This window comes from Crotalus tigris, unplaced genomic scaffold (assembly GCF_016545835.1).
Source record: "Crotalus tigris isolate CLP2741 ecotype Arizona unplaced genomic scaffold, ASM1654583v1 scf7180000018733.473104, whole genome shotgun sequence".
In the NCBI taxonomy this organism is placed as follows: domain Eukaryota; kingdom Metazoa; phylum Chordata; class Lepidosauria; order Squamata; family Viperidae; genus Crotalus; species Crotalus tigris.
In genome coordinates, this window is record NW_024097173.1 from 292,879 (window position 1) to 314,042 (window position 21,164).

Below are 21,164 nucleotides of genomic sequence, written 5' to 3' on the forward strand. Positions count from 1 at the left end.
ACTTGGACTTCAGTAAGGCATTTGATAAAGTAGATCACAACTACTACTTGACAAGATAGAAAAATGTGGGGTAGAAAGCACCACCACCAGATGGATCCATAGCTGGCTGACCGGCCGTACTCAGCGAGCGGTCCTCAATGGAACCACATCTACATGGAGAGAAGTGTGTAGTGGGGTGCCCCAGGGCTCTGTTCTGGGCCCAGTGCTCTTCAACATCTTCATCAACGATTTGGATGAGGGGATAGATGGGGAACTCATCAAATTTGCAGACGACACCAAGCTGGCAGGAATAGCCAACACTCCAGAAGACAGGCTTAGGATACAGGAAGATCTGGACAGACTTGAACACTGGGCGCTATCTAACAAAATGAAATTCAATAATTCTATATTTAGGCAAAAAAACCCAAATGCACAGGTATAGTATAGGGGATACCTTGCTCAATAGTAGTAACTGTGAGAGGGACCTTGGAGTCCTAGTAGACAATCACCTAAATATGAGCCAGCAGTGGGCTGCAGCTGCCAAAAAGGCCAACACAGTACTGGGCTGCATTAACAGAGGGATAGAATCAAGATCACGTGAAGTAGTAATACCACTTTACAATGCCTTGGTAAGGCCACACTTGGAATACTGCATCCAGTTTTGGTCACCACGATGTAAAAAAGATGTTGAGACTCTAGAAAGAGTACAGAGAAGAGCAAGAAAGATGATTAGGGGACTGGAGGCTAAAACATATAAGGAACGGTTGCTGGAATTGGGTATTCTAGTTTAATGAAGAGAAGGACGAGGGGGACATGATAGCAGTGTTCCAATATCTCAGGGGCTGCCACAAAGAAGAGGGAATCAAGCTATTCTCCAAAGCACCTGAAGGCAGGACAAGAAGCAAGGAGAGAAGCAACCTAGAACTAAGGAGAAACTTCCTGACAGTTAGAACAATTAACCAGTGGAACAACCTGCCTCCAGAAGCGGTGAATGCTCCAATACTGGAGGTTTTTAAGAAGAGACTGGACAGCCATTTATCTGAAATGGTATAGAGTTTCCTGCCTGAGCACTGGACTAGATGACCTCCAAGGGCCCGTCCAACTTTACTATTATTATTAATCATCGTACAGTCAGCCAGATGTTCAGACTGGATTTGGCATTTTGTCTACCTATCGAGTCCTTACCCAGGACCTGGGATAGGCAGATGTGGATGTTTGATGGTATTACAGGTATCGTCGCAGGATGGAAGCAGTTCCTAATAAGGCCGCCTTTTGCAACTGACTAATAGCTAATTTGTCAATGCTAATGGTGTTCAAGTGGTGCTCCAGTTGTTTTGGGATTGCACCCAAGGAGCCTATTACTATTGGTACTACCCTTGCTTGTTTTTGCCACAGTCTTTCTATTTCTATTTGTAGGTCTTTGTATTTTGTTATCTTCTCCAGTTCTTTCTCGTCTATTCTGCTGTCTCCAGGCACTGCCACATCCACTATCCAGACTTTTTTGTCTTTCTTATCGATAGTTGTTAAGTCTGGAGTGTCTGTTTGAATTCTGAAGTCCCAGAGCAGTTTAATTTTATCATTTTCTATGACTTTCTCTATTTTATGATCCCACCAATTTTTGCTTACAGGCAAATGATATTTTTTGCAAATCTTCCAATGCATCATTGTTGCTACTTTGTCATGCCGCTGCTTGTAGTCAGTCTGTGCAGTGGTCCACTGTTTCTTCAGCTTCTTTGCATAGGTGGCACTTACTGTCTGTTGCTGTCTTCTCAATTTTGACTTTATATGCATTTGTCCTTAAAGCTTGGTCTTGTGCAGCCAGAATTAGTCCCTCGGTCTCTTTCTTCAATTTTCCTGCTCTTAGCCATTGCCAGGTTTGTTATTATCTGCTTTCCCAGCTATTTTTTTCATGTATTGGCCATGTAGTGCTTTGTCTTCCCATGCCTCTATTCTGTTCTTCATTTGGTCTTTCTTGTAGGTCAGTTTGGTCTCTCCAGTAGTCAGTAAGCCTTCCTGATATACTAATTTCAGTGCATCTTCATCATTGTTCTTCAGATATTCTTCCAAAGCCATTTTTTCTTCTTCAACCATCTGATGTACTTGTAGCATTCCACACCCACCTATTTGCCTTGGTAGATAAAGTCTGTCAATGTCACTGCGTGGATGAAGGGCATGATTCATTGTCATTATTTTTCTGGTCTTCCTATCCATTGCTTTTAGTTCTGCTTGAGTCCAGTCCATTATTCCAGCTATGTACCTAATGACTGGAATTGCCCAGGTGTTGATTGCCTTTATGGTATTTCCTCCATTGAGTTTGGACTTTCTTCTTCGCTCTCTTGATGTATTCACCTCTAATCTTTTTCTTGAATTCAGTGTGCTTGATGTTGTCAGCTTGAAGGATACCCAAGTATTTGTAGTAATCTTCCTCATCTAGACTCTTAATGTTATTTTCGTGGGGCATCTTTTTATTTATATAGATAGATAGATAGATAGATAGATAGATAGATAGATAGATAGATAGATAGATAGATAGATATTTGTTTTCTGAGGTTTTCACGGGTGTTTGTATGTAGGTCTTTGGTTGTTCGGGTTTTCTCCCGCGTAAAATTGGAAGTGTCTTGGCGACGTTTCGACGAAGTCCCATTCGTCATCTTCAGGCTGGTGTTTTCAGCTTCGTGCTTCGAGCAGCAATGCACGAAGCACGAAGCTGAAAACACCAGCCTGAAGATGACGAATGGGACTTCGTCGAAACGTCGCCAAGACACTTCCAATTTTACGCGGGAGAAAACCCGAACAACCAAAGACCTACATATATATATATATATATATATAACCAACAAGACAAAACAAAACATAACACACATACACACAATAAATATATATATACTCCTCCTTTTTTTACAGCAATTACATAACGGTAATCTAATATTTACATTTCCCCCTTATTCTTCTTTAGAATATTTGTCCTTATAGCCCCATTATTTCTTATTTACATTTTTCTTCCTTCATGTTCTACTTCTTACTAAGAATAATTCATATTATTATTATTATACATTATTATACACATATTTTCACTTTTGACCTTTCTATATTTATTCTCCTCTATTAATTCTAGTCTCCAACCAGACATACAACTTGTTCCATACTATATAATACTCTGTGTCTTCCTTTTCTTTTATCTCTTTTGTTAATTTGTCCATCTCAGCACAGTCCAGTATTTTTCTTATCACTTCTTCCTCTGGTGGTATATTCTCATTTTTCCAGCACTATACATATGCTATTCTTGCCACCATTATTATATGTAAAATTAAGTACCATATTTCTTTACTATATTTTCTATTTAAAATATCCAACAAAAAGATCTCTGGTTTCCAGTCTATGGGTTGGTCTATTATTTCTTGGATCCATTTTCTTATTGTAGACCAGTATTTTTTTGCAACTGGGCATGTCCACCATAGATGATAATATGTTCCATATGCTTTTTTACATTTCCAGCATGTTGGCGAATTGTTCTGGAATATCTTGGTGAGCTTTGCTGGTAGAAGATGCCATCTGTGAAACATCTTCAACTGGTTTTCCTTGAAGGCTGCCGACATAGTCAATTTTATATTTATTTCCCATATTTTTTCCCATTTCTCCAATTCTATATTATATCCGAAATTTTTTGCCCATGTAATCATTGTGTCTTTGACAACCTCGTATTCCATTTTATATCTCAATAGGTATTTGTATAAATTGCTAATTAATTTTATTTCTGTTCCATGTATAATTTTATCCAATTCTTGCAGCTCTTTTTGGATTTCATATAATTTTTTGTCCTCTTTATATTTAGATTGAATTTGTATAAATGTCCACCAATCAATCTCTCTGCCAATGTCTTGTTCCAATTTTTGTTTTGTTTTCAAATTTCCTTGTTCATTTACTAATTCCTTGTATCTTATTTATATCCAATAGGTTTGGGTATTTCAGAGCTTCTGTTGGGGATAACCACATTGGAATTCTTGTATAATGTTTTTGTTTTATTTTTTCCCAGGTCTGTAGCAATGCATTCCTAACTGTGTGTCTTTATGTTTTTCGTCCCATAGGAATGCATGCCACCCTGCTTGCAAGTCATGTCCTTCTATTGTTAAAACTCTAGTATTTTTCAAATCCATCCACTCTTTTAGCCAAGTTAAGCTTGATGCTTGGTAGTATATTTCTTGTGGGGCATCTTGATTCCTTCAGTTTTCACTACTTTTCTTGTTTGATAGTAAGTGTGGCACATTTGTCCAAGCCAAACTCCATAACAATATCTTGGCTATATATACGGACAGTGTTGAGCAGCGATTCTATTTGTAAAAAAGATGTTGAGACGCTAGAAAGAGTACAGAGAAGAGCAACAAAGATGATTAGGGGACTGGAGGCTAAAGCATATAAGGAACGGTTGCTGGAATTGGGTATATCTAGTTTAATGAAGAGAAGGACGAGGGGGGACATGATAGCACTGTTCCAATATCTCAGGGGCTGCCACAAAGAAGAGGGTGTCAACCTATTTTCCAAGGCGCCTGAAGGCAGGACAAGAAGCAACGGATGGAAACTAACCAAGGAGAGAGAAGCAACCTAGAACTAAGAAGAAACTTCCTGACAGAGAAAACAATTAACCAGTGGAACAACCTGCCTCCAGAAGCGGTGAATGCTCCAACATTGGAGGTTTTTAAGAAGAGACTGGACAGCCATTTGTCTGAAATGGTATAGGGTTTCCTGCCTGAGCAGGGGGTTGAACTAGATGACCTCCAAGGTCCCTTTCAACTTTACTATTATTATTATTATGACCATCTGTTTCTCTTTCTCTCTCTCCTTTCCTATCTGTCTGTCTTTCTTCCTCCCTCTCTACCTCTCTCTCTTTCTCTTTCTCTCTCCACCTATTGATCGGTTAATCGATCGATCATCTACAGGTATCTATTTATTTCTAATCTATCTATTTCTGTCTGTGTGTGTCTATCTGTCTCTCTCTCTCTCTCTCTCAACCTACCTACTTACCTATCTATCTATCTATCTATCTATCTATCTATCTATCTATCTATCTATCTATCTATCTGTCTCTGTCTGTCTATCTACTTAACTATCTCTCTATCTCTATCTACCTATCTCGCTCTATGTCTGTCTATCTACCTACCTCTCTCCATCTATCTATCTATCTATCTATCTATCTATCTATCTATCTATCTATCTATCTATCTATCTATCTTATCTGTCTGTCACTACCTACCTACTTACCTACCTCTCTCTCTCTCTCTACCTATCTACATAGTTACCTATCTGTCTGTCTATCTACTTAACTATCTATCTCTGTCATCTATCTACCTATCTCTCTCTGTCTCTACCTACTTATCTACCTCTATATGTCTATCTCTCTGTCTATCTATCATTCTATTATTCTATCTATCATTCTATCTATCATTCTATCGTTCTGTTGTTCTATCTCTCAGATGTTATTACCCAAAAGGATGCCAGCGATTCAATTTCAAGCAATGCAGTGGTGTCATTGTGCATCACAATAACCACAAATGGCTTAATGGGCCATTTTATGTGGAGGGAGGAACAGATCCCTCTCACCCACCCCAAACCAGGCTAGTAAATTCAGGTCTCCTTCTTCTCAACCCGGATGGGTTCTCTGCTGGTTTAGAAAACCCCCACCGTTCTAGTTATAATCTTGGCAGTTCTACTGGATTAAGGAAAGCTGTTACACAGCTCTTCCGTTTCAATTCCTGTCGTTTTTTTGGATTCAGACAGGAAATGTTACTGGCCAAATATTGTTTAGAAATGGAGTCACTTTCCTGGAAAAGCCCTCAGTTCTGCGTGGTACTCACTTAAAGCTGTACTAACATCTTGTTTGTTGGGACATTGGCTTGCTTGAATTGCAAAGGAGGAAACAGTTAAGCAAGGTAGTTGCGAAGTAAGTCTTGCCCCATTTTACAACCATCCTTGCCACAGTTGTTAAGTGAATCATTGCAGTTGTTAAAGTTAGTAACACAGTTGTTAAGTGAATTTGGCTCCCTGATTGATTTTGCTTGTCAGAAAGTCTCAAAAGGTGATCACGTGACCCCAGGACACTGCAACTGTCACAAATACATGCCAGTTGCCAAACATCTGGATGTTGATTATGTGACTCTAGGAATGCTGCAAAAGTCACTTATTTCAATGCCGTTGTAACTTTGAACTGTCCCTTAGATCAGTGTTTCCCAAACTTGACAATTTTAAGGCATGTGGACTTCAACTCCCAGAATTCCACAGCCAGCGTTGCTGGCTGTGTAATTCTGGGAATTGAAGTCCTCATGCCTTAAAATTGTCAAGTTTGGGAAACACTGCCTTAGATAAATGATTGTACTTGCAAAACACGCCGTCCTTTTAAATATGCCTTTAAATTTTAATTTCTGGGTTTTATTACCCTGAAAAGAAGATGAAGGAATATATATGCTACATTTATATAATTTTTGTTATATTTACTATGAGGAAATATAAAATAGATAGAAACCCATGGGAGTCCATATCATTTATAAGCAATGACCGTACAAAGCAACTCGGTGGCTTAAGGCACAGACTCAGGAATGAATTAATGTTGAATTGTTTGACCATTTGTGGTAAGTAATTAATTTAGTAAGTAAATAGTTGGAAATGTTCAGCTGAGTCATCTTGAACTTGGCAATTCTTTTCCATTTTTTGCGGGAGTTAAAAAAAAGGAATGTGGAAGTGTTGCGTTGGCTCCCTGTTCAAATTCACTGAGTTGTGAAGGGAGATTTCTCTCTCTCTCTCCCTCTCCCTCCATATCTCTCTCTCTCTCTCTCTCTCTCTCTCTCTCTCTCTCTCCCTCCCTCCCTCCCTTTCTCCCTCCCTCCTTCCCTCTCTCTCTGCTTACCTACGTAGCTACCTACTCTATCTGTCTGTCTACTTAACTATCATCTATCAACCTATCTATCTATTTGTTTTCTGAGGTTTTCGCGGATGTTTGTATGTAGGTCTTTGGTTGTTCGGGTTTTCTCCCGCGTAAAATTGGAAGTGTCTTGGCGACGTTTCGATGAAGTCCCATTCGTCATCTTCAGACTGGTGTTTTCTGTGCTCGAAGCACGAAGCTGAAAACACCAGCCTGAAGATGACGAATGGGACTTCGTCGAAACGTCGCCAAGACACTTCCAATTTTACGCGGGAGAAAACCCGAACAACCAAAGAACTATCTATCTATCTATCTACCTACCTACCTACCTACCTATCTATGTATCTATCTATCCTTCTATCCATCCATCCACCCTTCTATCTATCTATCCATCCATCTATCTATCTATTATCCATCCATCCAGTAGCTCTCAATACAGCTACTTCTTGATTTACAACCATTTGCTTAGTGAATATTCAAAGTTACAAGGCACTGAAACTCGTGACTGCTTTTCACACATAAAAATCGTTGCAGCCTCCCTGTGGTCCTATGAACAAAATTCGGGCTCTGGCGTGTATTGACCATGGTTGCTGTGTCCCAGGGTCACGTGATCTCCATTTGTAACCTTCCCGTTCATCTTCTGACAAGCAAAGTCATATTGGGGAACACTGGATTTACTTAATAGACTGCAGGATCCAAATCTGGGTCACTCACCAGGACCGACCCAGATTGGATCCTGCAATATTATCCTGGGACAGGGATAGGCAACCTTGGCTCTTTTATGACTCGTGGACTTCAACTCCCAGAATTCCTGAGCCAACCACGCTGAGGGGAAAGGGAGAGGTTTCCAAGCTGAGCCATGCTGGCTTAGGAATTCTGGGAGTTGAAGTCCACGAGTCATAAAGCGGCCTAGGCCTAGACCAGGGGAGGCCATCTTGGCTCTTTTATGACTGGTGGACTTCAACTCCCAGAATTCCTGAGCCAGCATGGCTCAGCTTGGAAACCTCTCCATTTCTCCTCAGCATGGCTGGCTCAGGAATTCTGGGAGTTGAAGTCCAGAAGTCATAAAAGAGCCAACGTGGTCTACCCCTGTCCTGGGACATATCCTGTATATTTGCCTTCATTCACTTAATGACATGATTCCCTTAATAACTGCAGGGATTCATTTAACAACTATGGCCAAAAGATCGTAAAATGGGACAGAACTCATTTAACAACTGCCTCGCTTAGCAATAGAAATGTTGTGCTAAGTTACGGTTGTAAGTTGAGGTCTATTGTACTCTATGCTGGGAATAAACACTAAGACACTTGGTCTGTGTCTCCATGCACTTTAATTTCACTAAAGGTTTTTAAAAAGCAAGATTAAAAACTAATATAACGTAAGGAAAAGAAATGAAAGAGAAAGCTGATAAGGCAAGAAAGAGGGAAAAATAAAATAAAAATAGAGAAGGAATGAAAAAAAATACAAAGTAATAGCTTCTATTACTTCTATTCTATTACTTCTATAAACACAATTATGAAGTTGCCTCTTTATGGTTACAATATAACTTTTCTTTTTATAATCCATCAGCAAAAATCATGTTCATTTTTTTTCAGTTAAGTAATCCATAAAGAGGCTCCCGTCAACAATAAATATTTTATATTTGTATTATAAATATATTTATATTATATATTATATTTTTTCTAATCAAAGAAGTCAGTTTTAACTATTCCCATCACCTTTAACAAGGTTCCACCATTGTGGGTGCATGAAGTCCTCAACTTACAACAGTTCATTTAGTGACCGTTCAACGTTACAACGGCACTGAAAAAAATGACTATTTCTCACACTTATGACCGTTGCAGCCTCCCCCATGGTCACGTGATCAACATCCAGATTTTTGGCAACTGACTCATATTTATGACGGTTGTCTGTGACCTTTTGACAAAGTCAGTGGGGAAGCCAAATTCACTTAATAATAATAATAATAAAGTTGGAAGGGACCTTGGAGGTCATCAAGTCCAACCCCCTGCTCAGGCAGGAACCTTACACCATTTCAGACAAATGGCTGTCCAGTCTTTTCTTAAAAACTTACAGTGTTGGAGCATCCACCGCTTCTGGAGGGACGTTGTTCCACTGGTTAATTGTTCTAACTGTCAGGAAGTTTCTCCTTAGTTCTAGGTTGCTTCTCTCCTTGATCAGTTTCCATCCATTGCTTCTTGTCCTGCCTTCAGGTGCTTTGGAAAATAGCTTGACTCCCTCTTCTTTGGGGCAGCCCCTGAGATATTGGAATACTGCTATCATGTCCCCCCTCATCCTTCTCTTCATTAAACTAGACATACCCAATTCTAGCAACCATTCCTTATATGTTTTAGTCTCCAGTCCCCTAATCATCTTTGTTGCCCTTCTCTGTACTCTTTCTAGAGTCTCAGCATCTTTTTTACATCGTGGTGACTAAAACAACTGTGACTTAACAACTGCGTTACTAAATTAACAATTGCTCTGTGGAAAGAAAGGTTGTAAAATGAGGCAAAACTCATTTAACACCTGTCTTGCTTAGCAAAATATATTTTGGGCTCCATTGTAATACTATCTGTATTACCAAATCTTTCCATCCTTATCTTCACGCTTCTTCTGAGCTTCTTTATTGCATCTCAGAAACCACCATTGAAAACAAAAAGGTGTTGGCTTCACTTAGGTGCAAAGTGGTTGAGTTCACACTTCTGGGTGGCCGTTTTGCACCCGTGGGACAAAATGATTGCAGCCCAGGAAAAGAAAAAAAAAATCTATATTAGTTCACTCATTGCTTATTCCTTGCAAGGTCAGGACTGGGAAACAACAAAGAAGTTAATTTTATTGCTAGATCCATCTGTTCACTGTATTTGATTTGGCTGTATCTATACCAATCTGCTTTTCATTCAGTAATCAATTTGGATTTATTTCAGGAAGTGAATGCCTTGGAATGTGAGATCCAATTGCTTAAAACCCTTCGTCATGAGAGAATAGTACAATATTATGGCTGCCTCCGTGATCCAGAGGAGAGAAAACTATCCATCTTTGTGGAATATATGCCTGGGGTAAGCTATCGTGCATAGGCCATTTTATTTATTGATTTATTAAGTGTATTTATATCCTGTTGTGATCCAAGAGATTCTTGGTGGCTTTCATAGAATGAAAAGAATACATGGAAAATATTCATGGTATAATTTTAAAACCCCACAGTCATCCATAGGAACTGTATGCAACATTTAAAAAAAAAAACCCACTGCATTATCATAAAAGTTAAAATTAGAAATAAAATGGCAACTGTCCCATCACCCCATCTTTCTGAAATAATTAAATTTTCAGGAGTTTTCAAAAATAAATTAACAATGAGGAGAGCCATTATGGATTTCACTCCCAGAATTCACCAGCCAGTATGCCGCTGGAGAATTCTGGGAGTTGAAATTAATACATCTTAATGTTTCTGAGGTTGAGAAACACTGTTGTAGGGGAACAATAGAGTTAGTCCTTGGCTTATGACCATGGGACAAGAATTTCCATGGCTAAACAAGACCGTTTTTAAGTGAATCACTGCATATTTTATGGACAGTTTGCAATGGCTGTTAACCAAATGACTGCAGTTATTTTATTAACTGAAACACACATTTTTAAACGAACCCTGCTTCCCTCATTGTCAGAAGCCAGCTAGGAAGTCACAAATGGCAATGATTGTGACCCTGGGACACAATCATAAATACATGCCAGTTGCTAAGTACGTACCCAAACTTCGACCACATCACCGTGAGGATGCTGTGGCAGTTGTAGATCACTTTTTAAAGTGCTGTTTGAACAGTCGCTAAACTAATGGTGAGTTATAAGTTTAGGACCCCTTGTGTACGACTAAGTGCAGATTCCAGCAAGCTGCTTTAAACTGAAATTCCCTTGGCCCAATTCACACAATTCACACCAACTCAGCCTAAACCTGGGAATAGGAAAAGAAGGAGAAGGCTGGTCATCACAAAAGAATGAAAAAAGGAAAAAGAAAACAAAGGGCTTTTTCCAACCAGGAAGCACAGGGCCCTGAGAGCAAAGGTTTCCGAATAACACAGATGCTGATATTTGTTGTTTTTTCTTATTCCCCCCCCCCCCAAATGCGAGTGCTTTGGCCAGTCCTAGTTTTGTTTGGAAGCAACATGTGGCATTGTGCAACCCTGGCGAAGTTGGTTCTCATCCAACGTAGGCCTCAATCCCGTTCAGCTTTCATTGGGATGAGGGGAATTGTGTAGCCCACATAGGCCCCCAAATCCCGCCACTTTTTAAGCTGAGCAGAGCAGTTGGGCATCGATTACAGATAGTCCTCGACTTACGGCCACAACTGAGCCCAAAATTTCTGTTGTTAAGCGAGACGGTTAAGTGAGTTTTTACCCAATTTTACGCCCTTACTTGCCACAGATGTTAAGTGGATCATTGTAGTTGTTCAGTTAGAAACACAGTTGTTAAGTGAATCTGGCTTCCCCCGTGACTTTGCTTGTCAGAAGGTCGCAAAAGTGGATCACACACAACCGATCCCAGGATGCTGTGACCGTCACAAAGGTGAACCAATGGCCAAATATCCAAGTTTTGATCACCTGACCTTGGGGATGCTGCAACAGTCGTATGAGTGAAAAAGTCACTTTTTTTCAGTGCCATTGTTAACGGTAAATGAATGGTTGTAAGTTGAGGACTATTTGTGTTTCTGAGGCAAACACTAAAAATAGTCACCTTGGTGCCGTTTGGCTCTTCTGGGAACTTTCCGGCAGCTTGCAAACAGTCTACCTCAAGGAATGGATAAGGAATCATTTTCTCTCTTTTTCCCACTGTGGCCAACACAACTTCTGCTCTGACAGCTAATATGGGTAGTCCTCAACTTATGTCGCTTAGTGACCATTCAGTGTTACAACAGACCTCCCTGAGGTTACTTATGAACTGCATCAAAAGTTCAGAAGGTTTTTCCCTCAAAGTTACATGACTGCATCATTCAAAAGTCTGTCTGCATTTCTGGTCATTTTCAGTGTTCTGTAGTTATGTGGCTGCATTTCACAACGTTTTTGCCAACAACTGGCATTTACTGCGGTTTTCAGTCCGTAACAAACCTTTGATTCACTTAACAACCATGGTGTTCACTTAGCAACCGTGTTGATCCCCTTAACAACTACCACAAAAGAGGGGATAAAATCGGGTTCATCACAGGGATGACTTGATTTATGACAGTCAGGAGTTGTGGCAGTGATGAGCAGGCTCCGTTATAATGAGCTATCACGGAGCCTCCCTATCATGGTCATAACTAGAAAACTACTTGCAATTTCCTTCTTTACTGTCAGCACTTAGTGGGGGTGTGCCTGATTCAAATATAGTAACAGCAAGAGGACCTAGACCAGTGGTGGTGAACCTATGGCATGCGTGCCACAGGTGGCAATCAGAGCCCTCTCTGTGGGCACGTGCACTGTCACCCCAGCCCCACCTCCTCCTGCGACCCCTTCCTCACCAGCAGCCCCCCTGGAGGAGAGTTGCCCCTGGGCGTGGCCTGCATGGAGCAGCACGGCCAAGGACATGGCAGCCAGGCAGCGGGGACAAGACTCCGCCCTCACGCCCCATCGCACACAGTTGATGCTGCAGGGTGCGGGCAGAGGGCGTGGCCGCCATGGCGCTGCTGGGCTGCCTGGGTGATCTGCGGCAGGCCGTGGAGGCAGTGAATGGCCCTGTGGGGGGGCAGGTGGGGTGGAACGGGCAGGATGGGGGCAGAGCGGGGTGGCGGGACAGGGTGGGGTTTGGGGGCACTTGGTCTCTAAAAGGTTCGCTATCACTGACCTAGACTTATATACTGCTTCACAGTGCTTCATAGCCCTCTCTAAGCAGTTTACAGTCAGCATATTAGATTCGTTCAGATAGATAGATAGATAGATAGATAGATAGATAGATAGATAGATAGATAGATAGATAGCAATAGCATTTAGACATATACCGCTTCACAGTGCTTTACAGCCCTCTGTAAGCGGTTTACAGAGTCAGCCTATTTGACCCCAACAGTCTGGGTCCTCGTTTTACCAAACTCAGAAAATGGAAGGCTGAGTCAACCTTGAGCTGGTCAGGATCGAATTACTGGCAGTGGGCAGAGTCAGCCTGCAAGACTGCATTCTAACCCCTGTACCAGTAAGGCTCTTAATGATTATTTTTGCCTTTTAAACTATGGCTAGCGCCCCAGCAGCTGAGAAAACTTTTTGGAAGGTATAGAGTTTTAGGAAGCCAAGAAACTAATCAAATATTGATCTCTTGTGTGTTTTTTAGGGTTCTATCAAAGACCAGCTAAAAGCCTATGGGGCCTTGACAGAGAATGTGACTCGTAAATACACAAGGCAGATTCTTCAAGGTGTTTCCTACCTCCATAGCAACATGATTGTACACAGAGACATTAAAGGTAGGCTCAACATGCCATCTCAGGGGGCGTAGGTCATCCCAAGATGCTTCAAGGACCAAACAGAAAGAGAAAGTTCTCCAACTTGATGGAGCCCGGAATGCAAATTAAGGCTATGATGAAATCCACGGTGCAATTTCACAAAAATTGGCATCCCCCACCATGAAAACGGCTTTTATTTTCCTAATTTATTTGCAGGATGTTAGAGTTTTTCTAAAACGTGCTTCTTGCTAGTCATCTGAGCTGATCATATTACGGGAAGTGAAAAGGGTTCGCTATGATATGGCGTTGTATTATTCTGAATCGTCCTTTGTGGTCCACTTTCCCAGTCTGGGGAACAAACAAGAAAAACAGAAAATATTTGTTAGTGCCGTGTTTCTCAACCTCAGCAACTTTAAGATGGTAGATTTTCCCACGCTGGCTGAAGAATTCTGGGAGTTGGAAGTCCACAGATTTTAAAATGGTTGAATAGTGTTAAAACATTATTTTAACATCTTTCTTTGGCATTTAAGGGGAATTACATACATCTTTGACCCATCTTGTCAGTAAATTAGGGCAAGGCCATCTCAATCTAGATAGTCCTCAACTTACGACCACAATCAAGCCCAATATTTATGTTGCTAAGCAATAAATTTGTTTTGCCCCATTTTACAACTTTTCTTGCCACATTTGTTAAATGAATCACTGCAATTGTTAAGTTAGTAACACGGTTGTTAAGTGAATCTGGCTTCCCCATTGATTTTTCCTGTCAGCAGGTCGCAAAAGGGGCTCACGTGTCCCTGGGACACTGCAACCGTCATAAACATGAGTCAGTTGTCAAGCATCCAAATATAAATCACGTAACCATGAGGATGCTGCAATAGTTGTAAGTGTTAAAAATGGTCATAAGTCACTTTTTTCAATGCCATTGTAACTCAAAATGGTCACTAAGCTAACGGTTGTAAGACAAGGACTATCTGTATCTATCCATCAGAATCTCTTTGAAATCAGCCCCTCCTTAAAACATATTTAAAGCAAATTCTCTTTTATCTCTTTTTATCAAATTGAATTAGAACAAGAAAGGAAAAATGCTGGCCCAGATTAATGTAAGAACTTTTCTAACCAAAAAACAGGAGTTTTATGCCAGAAAGGATATGCTAATTTTTGAGAGCAGGGAATAGAATTTCATTTTTAATGTATGGCAGTGTGCCCATAGTAAAAAAAAATGACAATAAAGGTTATCTTATCTAATTAAAACATGGCTTGCAAATAAGGAATTGCTGCAACATTGATATAAAGGAAATGAATGAGCTAGGCCATGGGTAGGCACCTTGGCTCTTTTATGACTCGTGGATTTCAACTCCCAGAATTCCTGAGCCGGCCACGCTGAGGGGAAAGGGAGAGGTTTCCAAGCTGAGCCATGCTGCTCAGGAATTCTGGGAGTTGAAGTCCATAAGTCATAAAGCGGCCTAGGCCTAGGCCAGGGGTAGGCAACCTTGGCTATTTTATGACTCGTGGACTTCAACTCCCAGAATTCCTGAGCCAGCAGGGCTCAGCTTGGAAACTCTCCCTTTCCCCTCAGCATGGCTGGCTCAGGAATTCTGGGAGTTGAAGTCCACGAGTCATAAAAGAGCCAAAGTTGCCTACCCCTGAGCTAGGCACACACCATATTATTTAGCATTATGCATTTTTAAAATATGGACACATAAGCATATTATTTTATTCATAATACAGATTTTTTTAGTTCATTAGTACCGGTACATAAAGATTCTTGTGTAATATGAGGAAGGTTGTAATTGTTGAAGAACAGGAGTTTTTCACATAATTGGGGACCAACCCCCCCCCCCAAATTGAAGCTGCTAGAGAAAATATGTGAGATTTGTTTTGGATGCTGGTCGAGTTTAGTTTCCAAAAGGCTGCATGTTCATGTGGGTCCCTATTGGCGACAGTATGGCCCTGAATATGCAACAAATATGTTGCCTTGTCATTATTTCAATCTACATTGTATGCAATCGAACACTGACCACTAGACACTTAATTAAGGGAGATGGAATTCAAGATTTATAGTAATATCTTGGCAACTTGCTGCTGACTCTGTTGTCTCCTCCTCCTCCATCTTCTCCTCCTCTTCCTCTTCTGTCTTTCCCTTCTCTTTGTCTATTTTATCCTCCTTCTCCTTCATTTTTCTTCCCCTTCTTTGTCTATCTTCTCTTTGTTGCAATAATAATAATAATAATAATAGAAAGAACTGAAGAAGATAACAAAATACAAAGACCTACAAATAGAAATAGAAAGACTGTGGCAAAAGCAAGCAAGGGTAGTACCAATAGTGATAGGCTCTTTGGGTGCAATCCCAAAACAACTGGAGCACCACTTGAACACCATTGGCATTGACAAATTCGCTATTAGTCCATTGCAAAAGGCGGCCTTACTAGGAACTGCTTCCATCCTGCGACGATACCTGTAATACCATCAAACATCCACATCTGCCTATCCCAGGTCCTGGGTAAGGACTCGATAGTAGACAAAATGCCAAATCCAGTCTGAACATCTGGCTGACTGTGCGATGATCCATAATAATAATAATAATAATGAAGTTGGAAGGGACCTTGGAGGTCATTTAGTCCAACCCCCTGCTCAGGCAGGAAACCCTATACCATTTCGGATAAATGGCTGTCCAGTCTCTTCTTAAAAACTCCCAGTGTGGGAGCATTCACCACTTCTGGAGGCAGGTTGTTCCACTGGTTAATTGTTCTCACTGTCAGGAAGTTTCTCCTTAGTTCCAGGTTGCTTCTCTCCTTGACTAGTTTCCATCCATTGCTTCTTGTCTGCCTTCAGGTGCTTTGGAGAATAGCCCGACTCCCTCTTCTTTGGGGCAGCCCCTGAGATACTGGAACACTGCTATCATGTCCCCCCTCGTCCTTCTCTTCATTAAACTAGACATACCCAATTCCAGCAACCGTTCCTTGTATGTTTTAGCCTCCAGTCTCTTAATCATCTTTGTTGCTCTTCTTCTTCTTCCCTCCTTCCTTTCCCAACTTAGGTGCCAACATTTTGAGAGATTCTGTTGGGAACGTGAAACTAGGAGACTTTGGGGCCAGCAAACGCATTCAGACCATCTGCATGTCTGGAACGGGGATGAAATCTGTCACAGGAACTCCCTACTGGATGAGCCCAGAGGTGATCAGTGGAGAAGGCTATGGAAGGAAGGCTGATGTGTGGTAAGATCCATTTTCCCAGTCCAGCTTTCTTTACAGGCCTGACACAATGGGAAACCAAGGAGGAGGGTGGGGTCCTCTTTGGCTTCCAAAAGTGTTGCAGAAATAAACCCATTTTCCCCCCTCCATGGTCTTCCTCAGGAGTTTGGGCTGCACTGTGGTAGAAATGCTGACTGAGAAACCACCATGGGCAGAATATGAAGCTATGGCTGCCATCTTCAAGATTGCCACCCAGCCAACCAAGCCTCAGCTTCCCGACGGGGTTTCGGAGTACTGCCGCAACTTTCTCAAGCTGATCTTTGTAGAAGAAAAACGGAGGCCCACCGCAGAAGACCTTTTGAGGCATCCCTTTGTGAACTTCAGCCTCTAGCAGGCTTTCCTGCTGGAAGAGAAAGAGAAAGCAAAGACTTCACACCCAAAGAAAGGTGTGAATGACAACAGAGACCTGTGTGATTCTCCATTCAGCCTCCCTTGGGTTGCTTCTGCCTGGGCCGTGTTGTTTTCTGTCAGGCCTCATTGGCTGTGTCTTGTGGTGCCTTTAAGCCGAGCCTCCATCTTTGGTCGTCTGGATGATCAGTGAAAAGGAGGTTTTGGCAAACAGTTGATGCCGTTAATAGAGCTCCGTGTGCCTTGTGAATATTGACAGATTCTCTGCTTAGGTAACTTTCTGATGAGAATTGAATGGATTGGATCTGCCACTAAAGAATAAGATGAAGGAATCTGGTAGATTCTTGATTTAGAACACTTGAGTAAAATTGATGAAATCCCAATATGCCCTTCAGAACCAGCTTGGTTGTTGTCTGCCAAAGGGGAGCTCAGAGAGATCCCATTTCCAGGATCCTTTGAAAAAAGCTCTGTAATTCATAGAATCACTTACAAAATAACCACCTTGAATAAAAACGCTAGAGGAAATTTAGGCGCATAGGGGGCCTCTCCACAAATCTTTGACTCTAAAAAAGAAGGGGGAAAAAAAGTTATATCTCAATCGCGTGTTAAATATTTTGTTGAAACCACAGATGGCAGTTGTCTGCTGTTGCTAAATTTCATGACTTATGTTTAGTTTAGTTAGAATAATTAACCAGTGGAACAACCTGCCTCCAGAAGCGGTGAATGCTCCAACATTGGAAGTTTTTAAGAAGAGACTGGACAGCCATTTGTCCGAAATGGTGTAGGGTTCCTGCCTGAGCAGGGGGTTGGACTAGATGACCTCCAAGGTCCCTTCCAACTTTATTATTATTATTCTAAAATCACAAAGTTGTTAAAGAGGGCAGACCCCGCTCCTTGCTTCGCCCACCATCGTTGCAAATTAAATAAATTAAATATCCTTAGGCTTGTGGTCTGAGGGTTTCACAAAACTCTCCCACCCACCAAAAACAGCATTCTGCGATTATTTATGCATAAGATATCAGCATTAACTTCATTAATGGGTTGGGTGAAGAGATGGATTCTGTGACTGAGTGAAAAGTTGCTCTTTCCCACAAAATAATTTGTGATCAACTTATTTATTTATTTATTTTTAAACAAAGTAGATACTTAACTTTAAAAAAAAAAAAAACTACCACAACAAAATTTTCCAGGGAGGAATAGTTTTCCCTGCTGGATTAGCTGAATGCATCAGGTGAAAGAAATGCCCATTTATTTCAGCTTGATGAATGAGAGAACCATTCAGTCTAATACAGGGGTCTTCAAACTTGGCCTTTTTATGCCTTGTGGACTTCAACTCCCAGAATTCCTCAGGCAGCATGCCTGGCTGAGGAATTCTGGGAGTTGAAGTCCACAAGCAGGAGTCTTCAAACTTGGCCCTTTTATGACTTGTGGACTTCAATTCCCAGAATTCCTTAGCCAGCATGCCTGGCTGAGGAATTCTGGGAGTTGAAGTCCGCAAGCAGGGGTCTTCAAACTTGGCCCTTGCCTGGCTGAGGATTCTGGGAGTTGAAGTCCACAAGTCATAAAAGGACCAAGTTTGAAGACTCCTGGTTCAGTCTAATATGACAACTGCCTCAGTTAATGTAATGACAGAAGTTAAGATTACCAAATCTCTGCCCAAATCCCATTCAGATCAGCATTGCCTGTCCTCAGTGCAGTGACCCAAGCATACAAATATTGTAAAACTGTGAAAAGGACAGAATAAACAAGATTAAAACCTTGGAAGAGACAATTTTCCATATGGACAAGTGAGCTTTCAAGGCCAAAAGAGATCAGATATATCAAGGAAAATAGGTCTGGATCGGTGCTAAAAGAAAGCAAATTATGACTTACAACCATACTTGCGACTGGGATTCCCAATGTATGTTCGTGCAGTCGTAAAACAAGTCATTACATGACTGGGTCATTTTTACCATGGCGCTAAACAAATCCATCTGTCCCCACTGATTTTTTTTTCCTTTTTTTCAGAAAGCAGCTGGATAGATCGCAAATCTCAGTCAGGTCAGCCGTCAAAATTATCTCATTTGCCAAACACACTCAAATGGTGATCATGAAAAGCAGGAGTAATAAATGGGAAAAAAGATCATAAATCACTTTTTTCTGAGGTTATTATAACTTCGGTTAAATGAATGGTCATAAGTCAAGGACTTTTATATACAAAGCTACCAACCCACCAGAGCCCAAATTATTCTCTGCCATTTTTTCTTGATTCGTGTTGCAAATTGCTAGTTTGAATATTTCCCAGAAAATCAAAAATTCCTGTGGTGGTATAATTAATTATATTTCCTTGCCACTGATCCAATTTCTGAGGTAAATCCTGTGAGATTGAAGTCCTTGTGTACTTTAAGCAAATGTGTATATCTTAACAAATATTTCACTTAATTTACATTCTGGGCTGATGAGAAGGCAAGATTTCGTTGTCTTGTTTTGCTTTGTTTGATTCTTTACTCCCTTGTGCTTTCAGCACAAGATCCTTAAAATAAGGGGGAAAACATATTTCGTGGGCTATTTTTACAGTGATTAAAAACTAAAACAAGCAGAGATTGCCGTGATGAATTTATGCATTTGGGGGTGATTATATAGTACAGATAGTCTTTGACTTAACAACCATTCATTTAGTGACTGCTCAGAGTTACAATGGCACATAAAAATGATTTATGATGGTTTTTCACACAACTGTTGCAGCATCCTCTGGTCCTGTGGTAAAATTCAGACTTGGCCACTGACTTGTGTTTATGATGGTTGCAATGCCCTGGGGTCATGTGACCAGTTTTTGCAGCCTCCTGACAAGCAAAATCAATGAGGTAACCAGATTCACTTAATAGCCATGTTACTAACTTATCAATTGCAGTGATTCCTTTAACATAGCAACAGAAATTTTGGGTTTAATTATGGTTGAGGACTGCCTAAACATCTGATGATAATACAATCTGGCTAAAGGCATAATCTACATTTTGCTCGTTTTAAGGATTTAAACTGAGCAGCTTAAAAAACACCAGTTACTATAATGAAAGCAGGAAAACCGTGAGGAACAACCTATATTTTACTGATCTTAGACACACTTGAGCAGAGGTTCCCAACCTTTTGGGCACCAGGAGAGAGGTTTTTCCGTGGACCGGAGGGGGTGTGGTTTTGTGTGCTGCCTGCATCCCATGGATGGGGCTTTGCTTGTTTGTGCGGACTGGTTGCTGGCATGCCGCGGCCCAGTACCAGTCCACAGATCGAGGGTTGGGGACCCGTGCACTTGAGTATTGTACATTTTTACCATTTTAATGCACATTCGCTCTTGCCTGTAAGAACACAGGTAGTCCTTGAGCTACAACAGTAATTGAGCCCTGAAGTTTGACGGTCATAAAATAGGTTACCAAGTGACCGGACCCAATTTTATGATCTTTTTTTTTGCAGTGGTTGTTAAACAAACACCATGGTTATAAAGTGAATGCCACTGTCATTAAGCAAACACCATGGTTGTTAAGTTAACCTATTGTTCACTATGGTGCAGTTTTTGCTGGAAACTGCTAGTAAAACACTAGTATCTGGTAAAAAAATATCGTAAATCGTGGTCATAGGACAGTGGGGCATTTCAAAAAAAACACTTAAGGGTGGGCTGGTTGCCAAGGATGCAAAATGCAGTCATGTGACTGTGAGGGAAGAGTGACATCAGAATTTAAAATATGTGTTGTGAGTAGTTTTTTTGGATTCCGTCTTAACTTCAATCAAATTCGTAAAACAGTCATAAGGCGAGGGCTACAGGTAGTCCTCGACTTAAGTTCATTTAGGGACCATTCAAAGTTACAATGGCACTGAAAAAGTGGCTTATGACCATTTTTTACACTTAACAACCGTTGCAGCCTCCCAGTGGTCATATGATCAAAATTTGGATATTTGGCAACTGCTCATATTTACGATGGTTGCAGCGTCCGAGGGGGGGGTCACGCGATCCCCTTTTGCGACCTTCTGCCAAGCGACATCAATAGGGAAGCCAGATTCACTTAACAATTGTGATACTAATTTAACAACTGCAGTGATTTACTTAACAACTGTGTAAAATGGGGGCAAAACTCGCTTCACGAATGTCTTACTTAACAACAGAAACGTTGGGCTCAGTTGTGGTTGTAAGTCAAGGACTGGCTGTACCTGTATTAATTCCAACCCTTGCCTTCTGGATTGAATTCTGTATCTATTAATGCTGTAAGATAGAAATGTAAGTAAACTGAAGCTTTCAATGGGCAGAACTAT

The 21,164-nt window shown here is 41.0% G+C and overlaps 1 protein-coding gene across 3 annotated transcripts in view; it reads left to right on the plus strand.

The window, feature by feature from the left end:
* Positions 1–20,794, plus strand: part of LOC120313608 (mitogen-activated protein kinase kinase kinase 3-like) — a 118,088-nt gene extending 97,294 nt beyond the window's left edge. The window contains exons 14-18 of one of the 3 annotated variants that reach the window (XR_005558190.1): positions 9,815–9,946; positions 13,176–13,305; positions 16,325–16,502; positions 16,641–17,158; positions 18,894–20,794. Coding sequence is in view for 1 of the 3 variants with exons in the window: in XM_039355688.1 (XP_039211622.1) it covers positions 9,815–9,946; positions 13,176–13,305; positions 16,325–16,502; positions 16,641–16,869 (669 nt within the window). In the remaining 2 variants the exon portion in view is untranslated. Of the gene's footprint in view, positions 1–9,814; positions 9,947–13,175; positions 13,306–16,324; positions 16,503–16,640; positions 18,055–18,893 lie in introns of those variants that run through there. The other 2 variants (XR_005558191.1, XM_039355688.1) reach the window with 2 other exon arrangements.
* Positions 20,795–21,164: the final 370 nt, after the last annotated feature.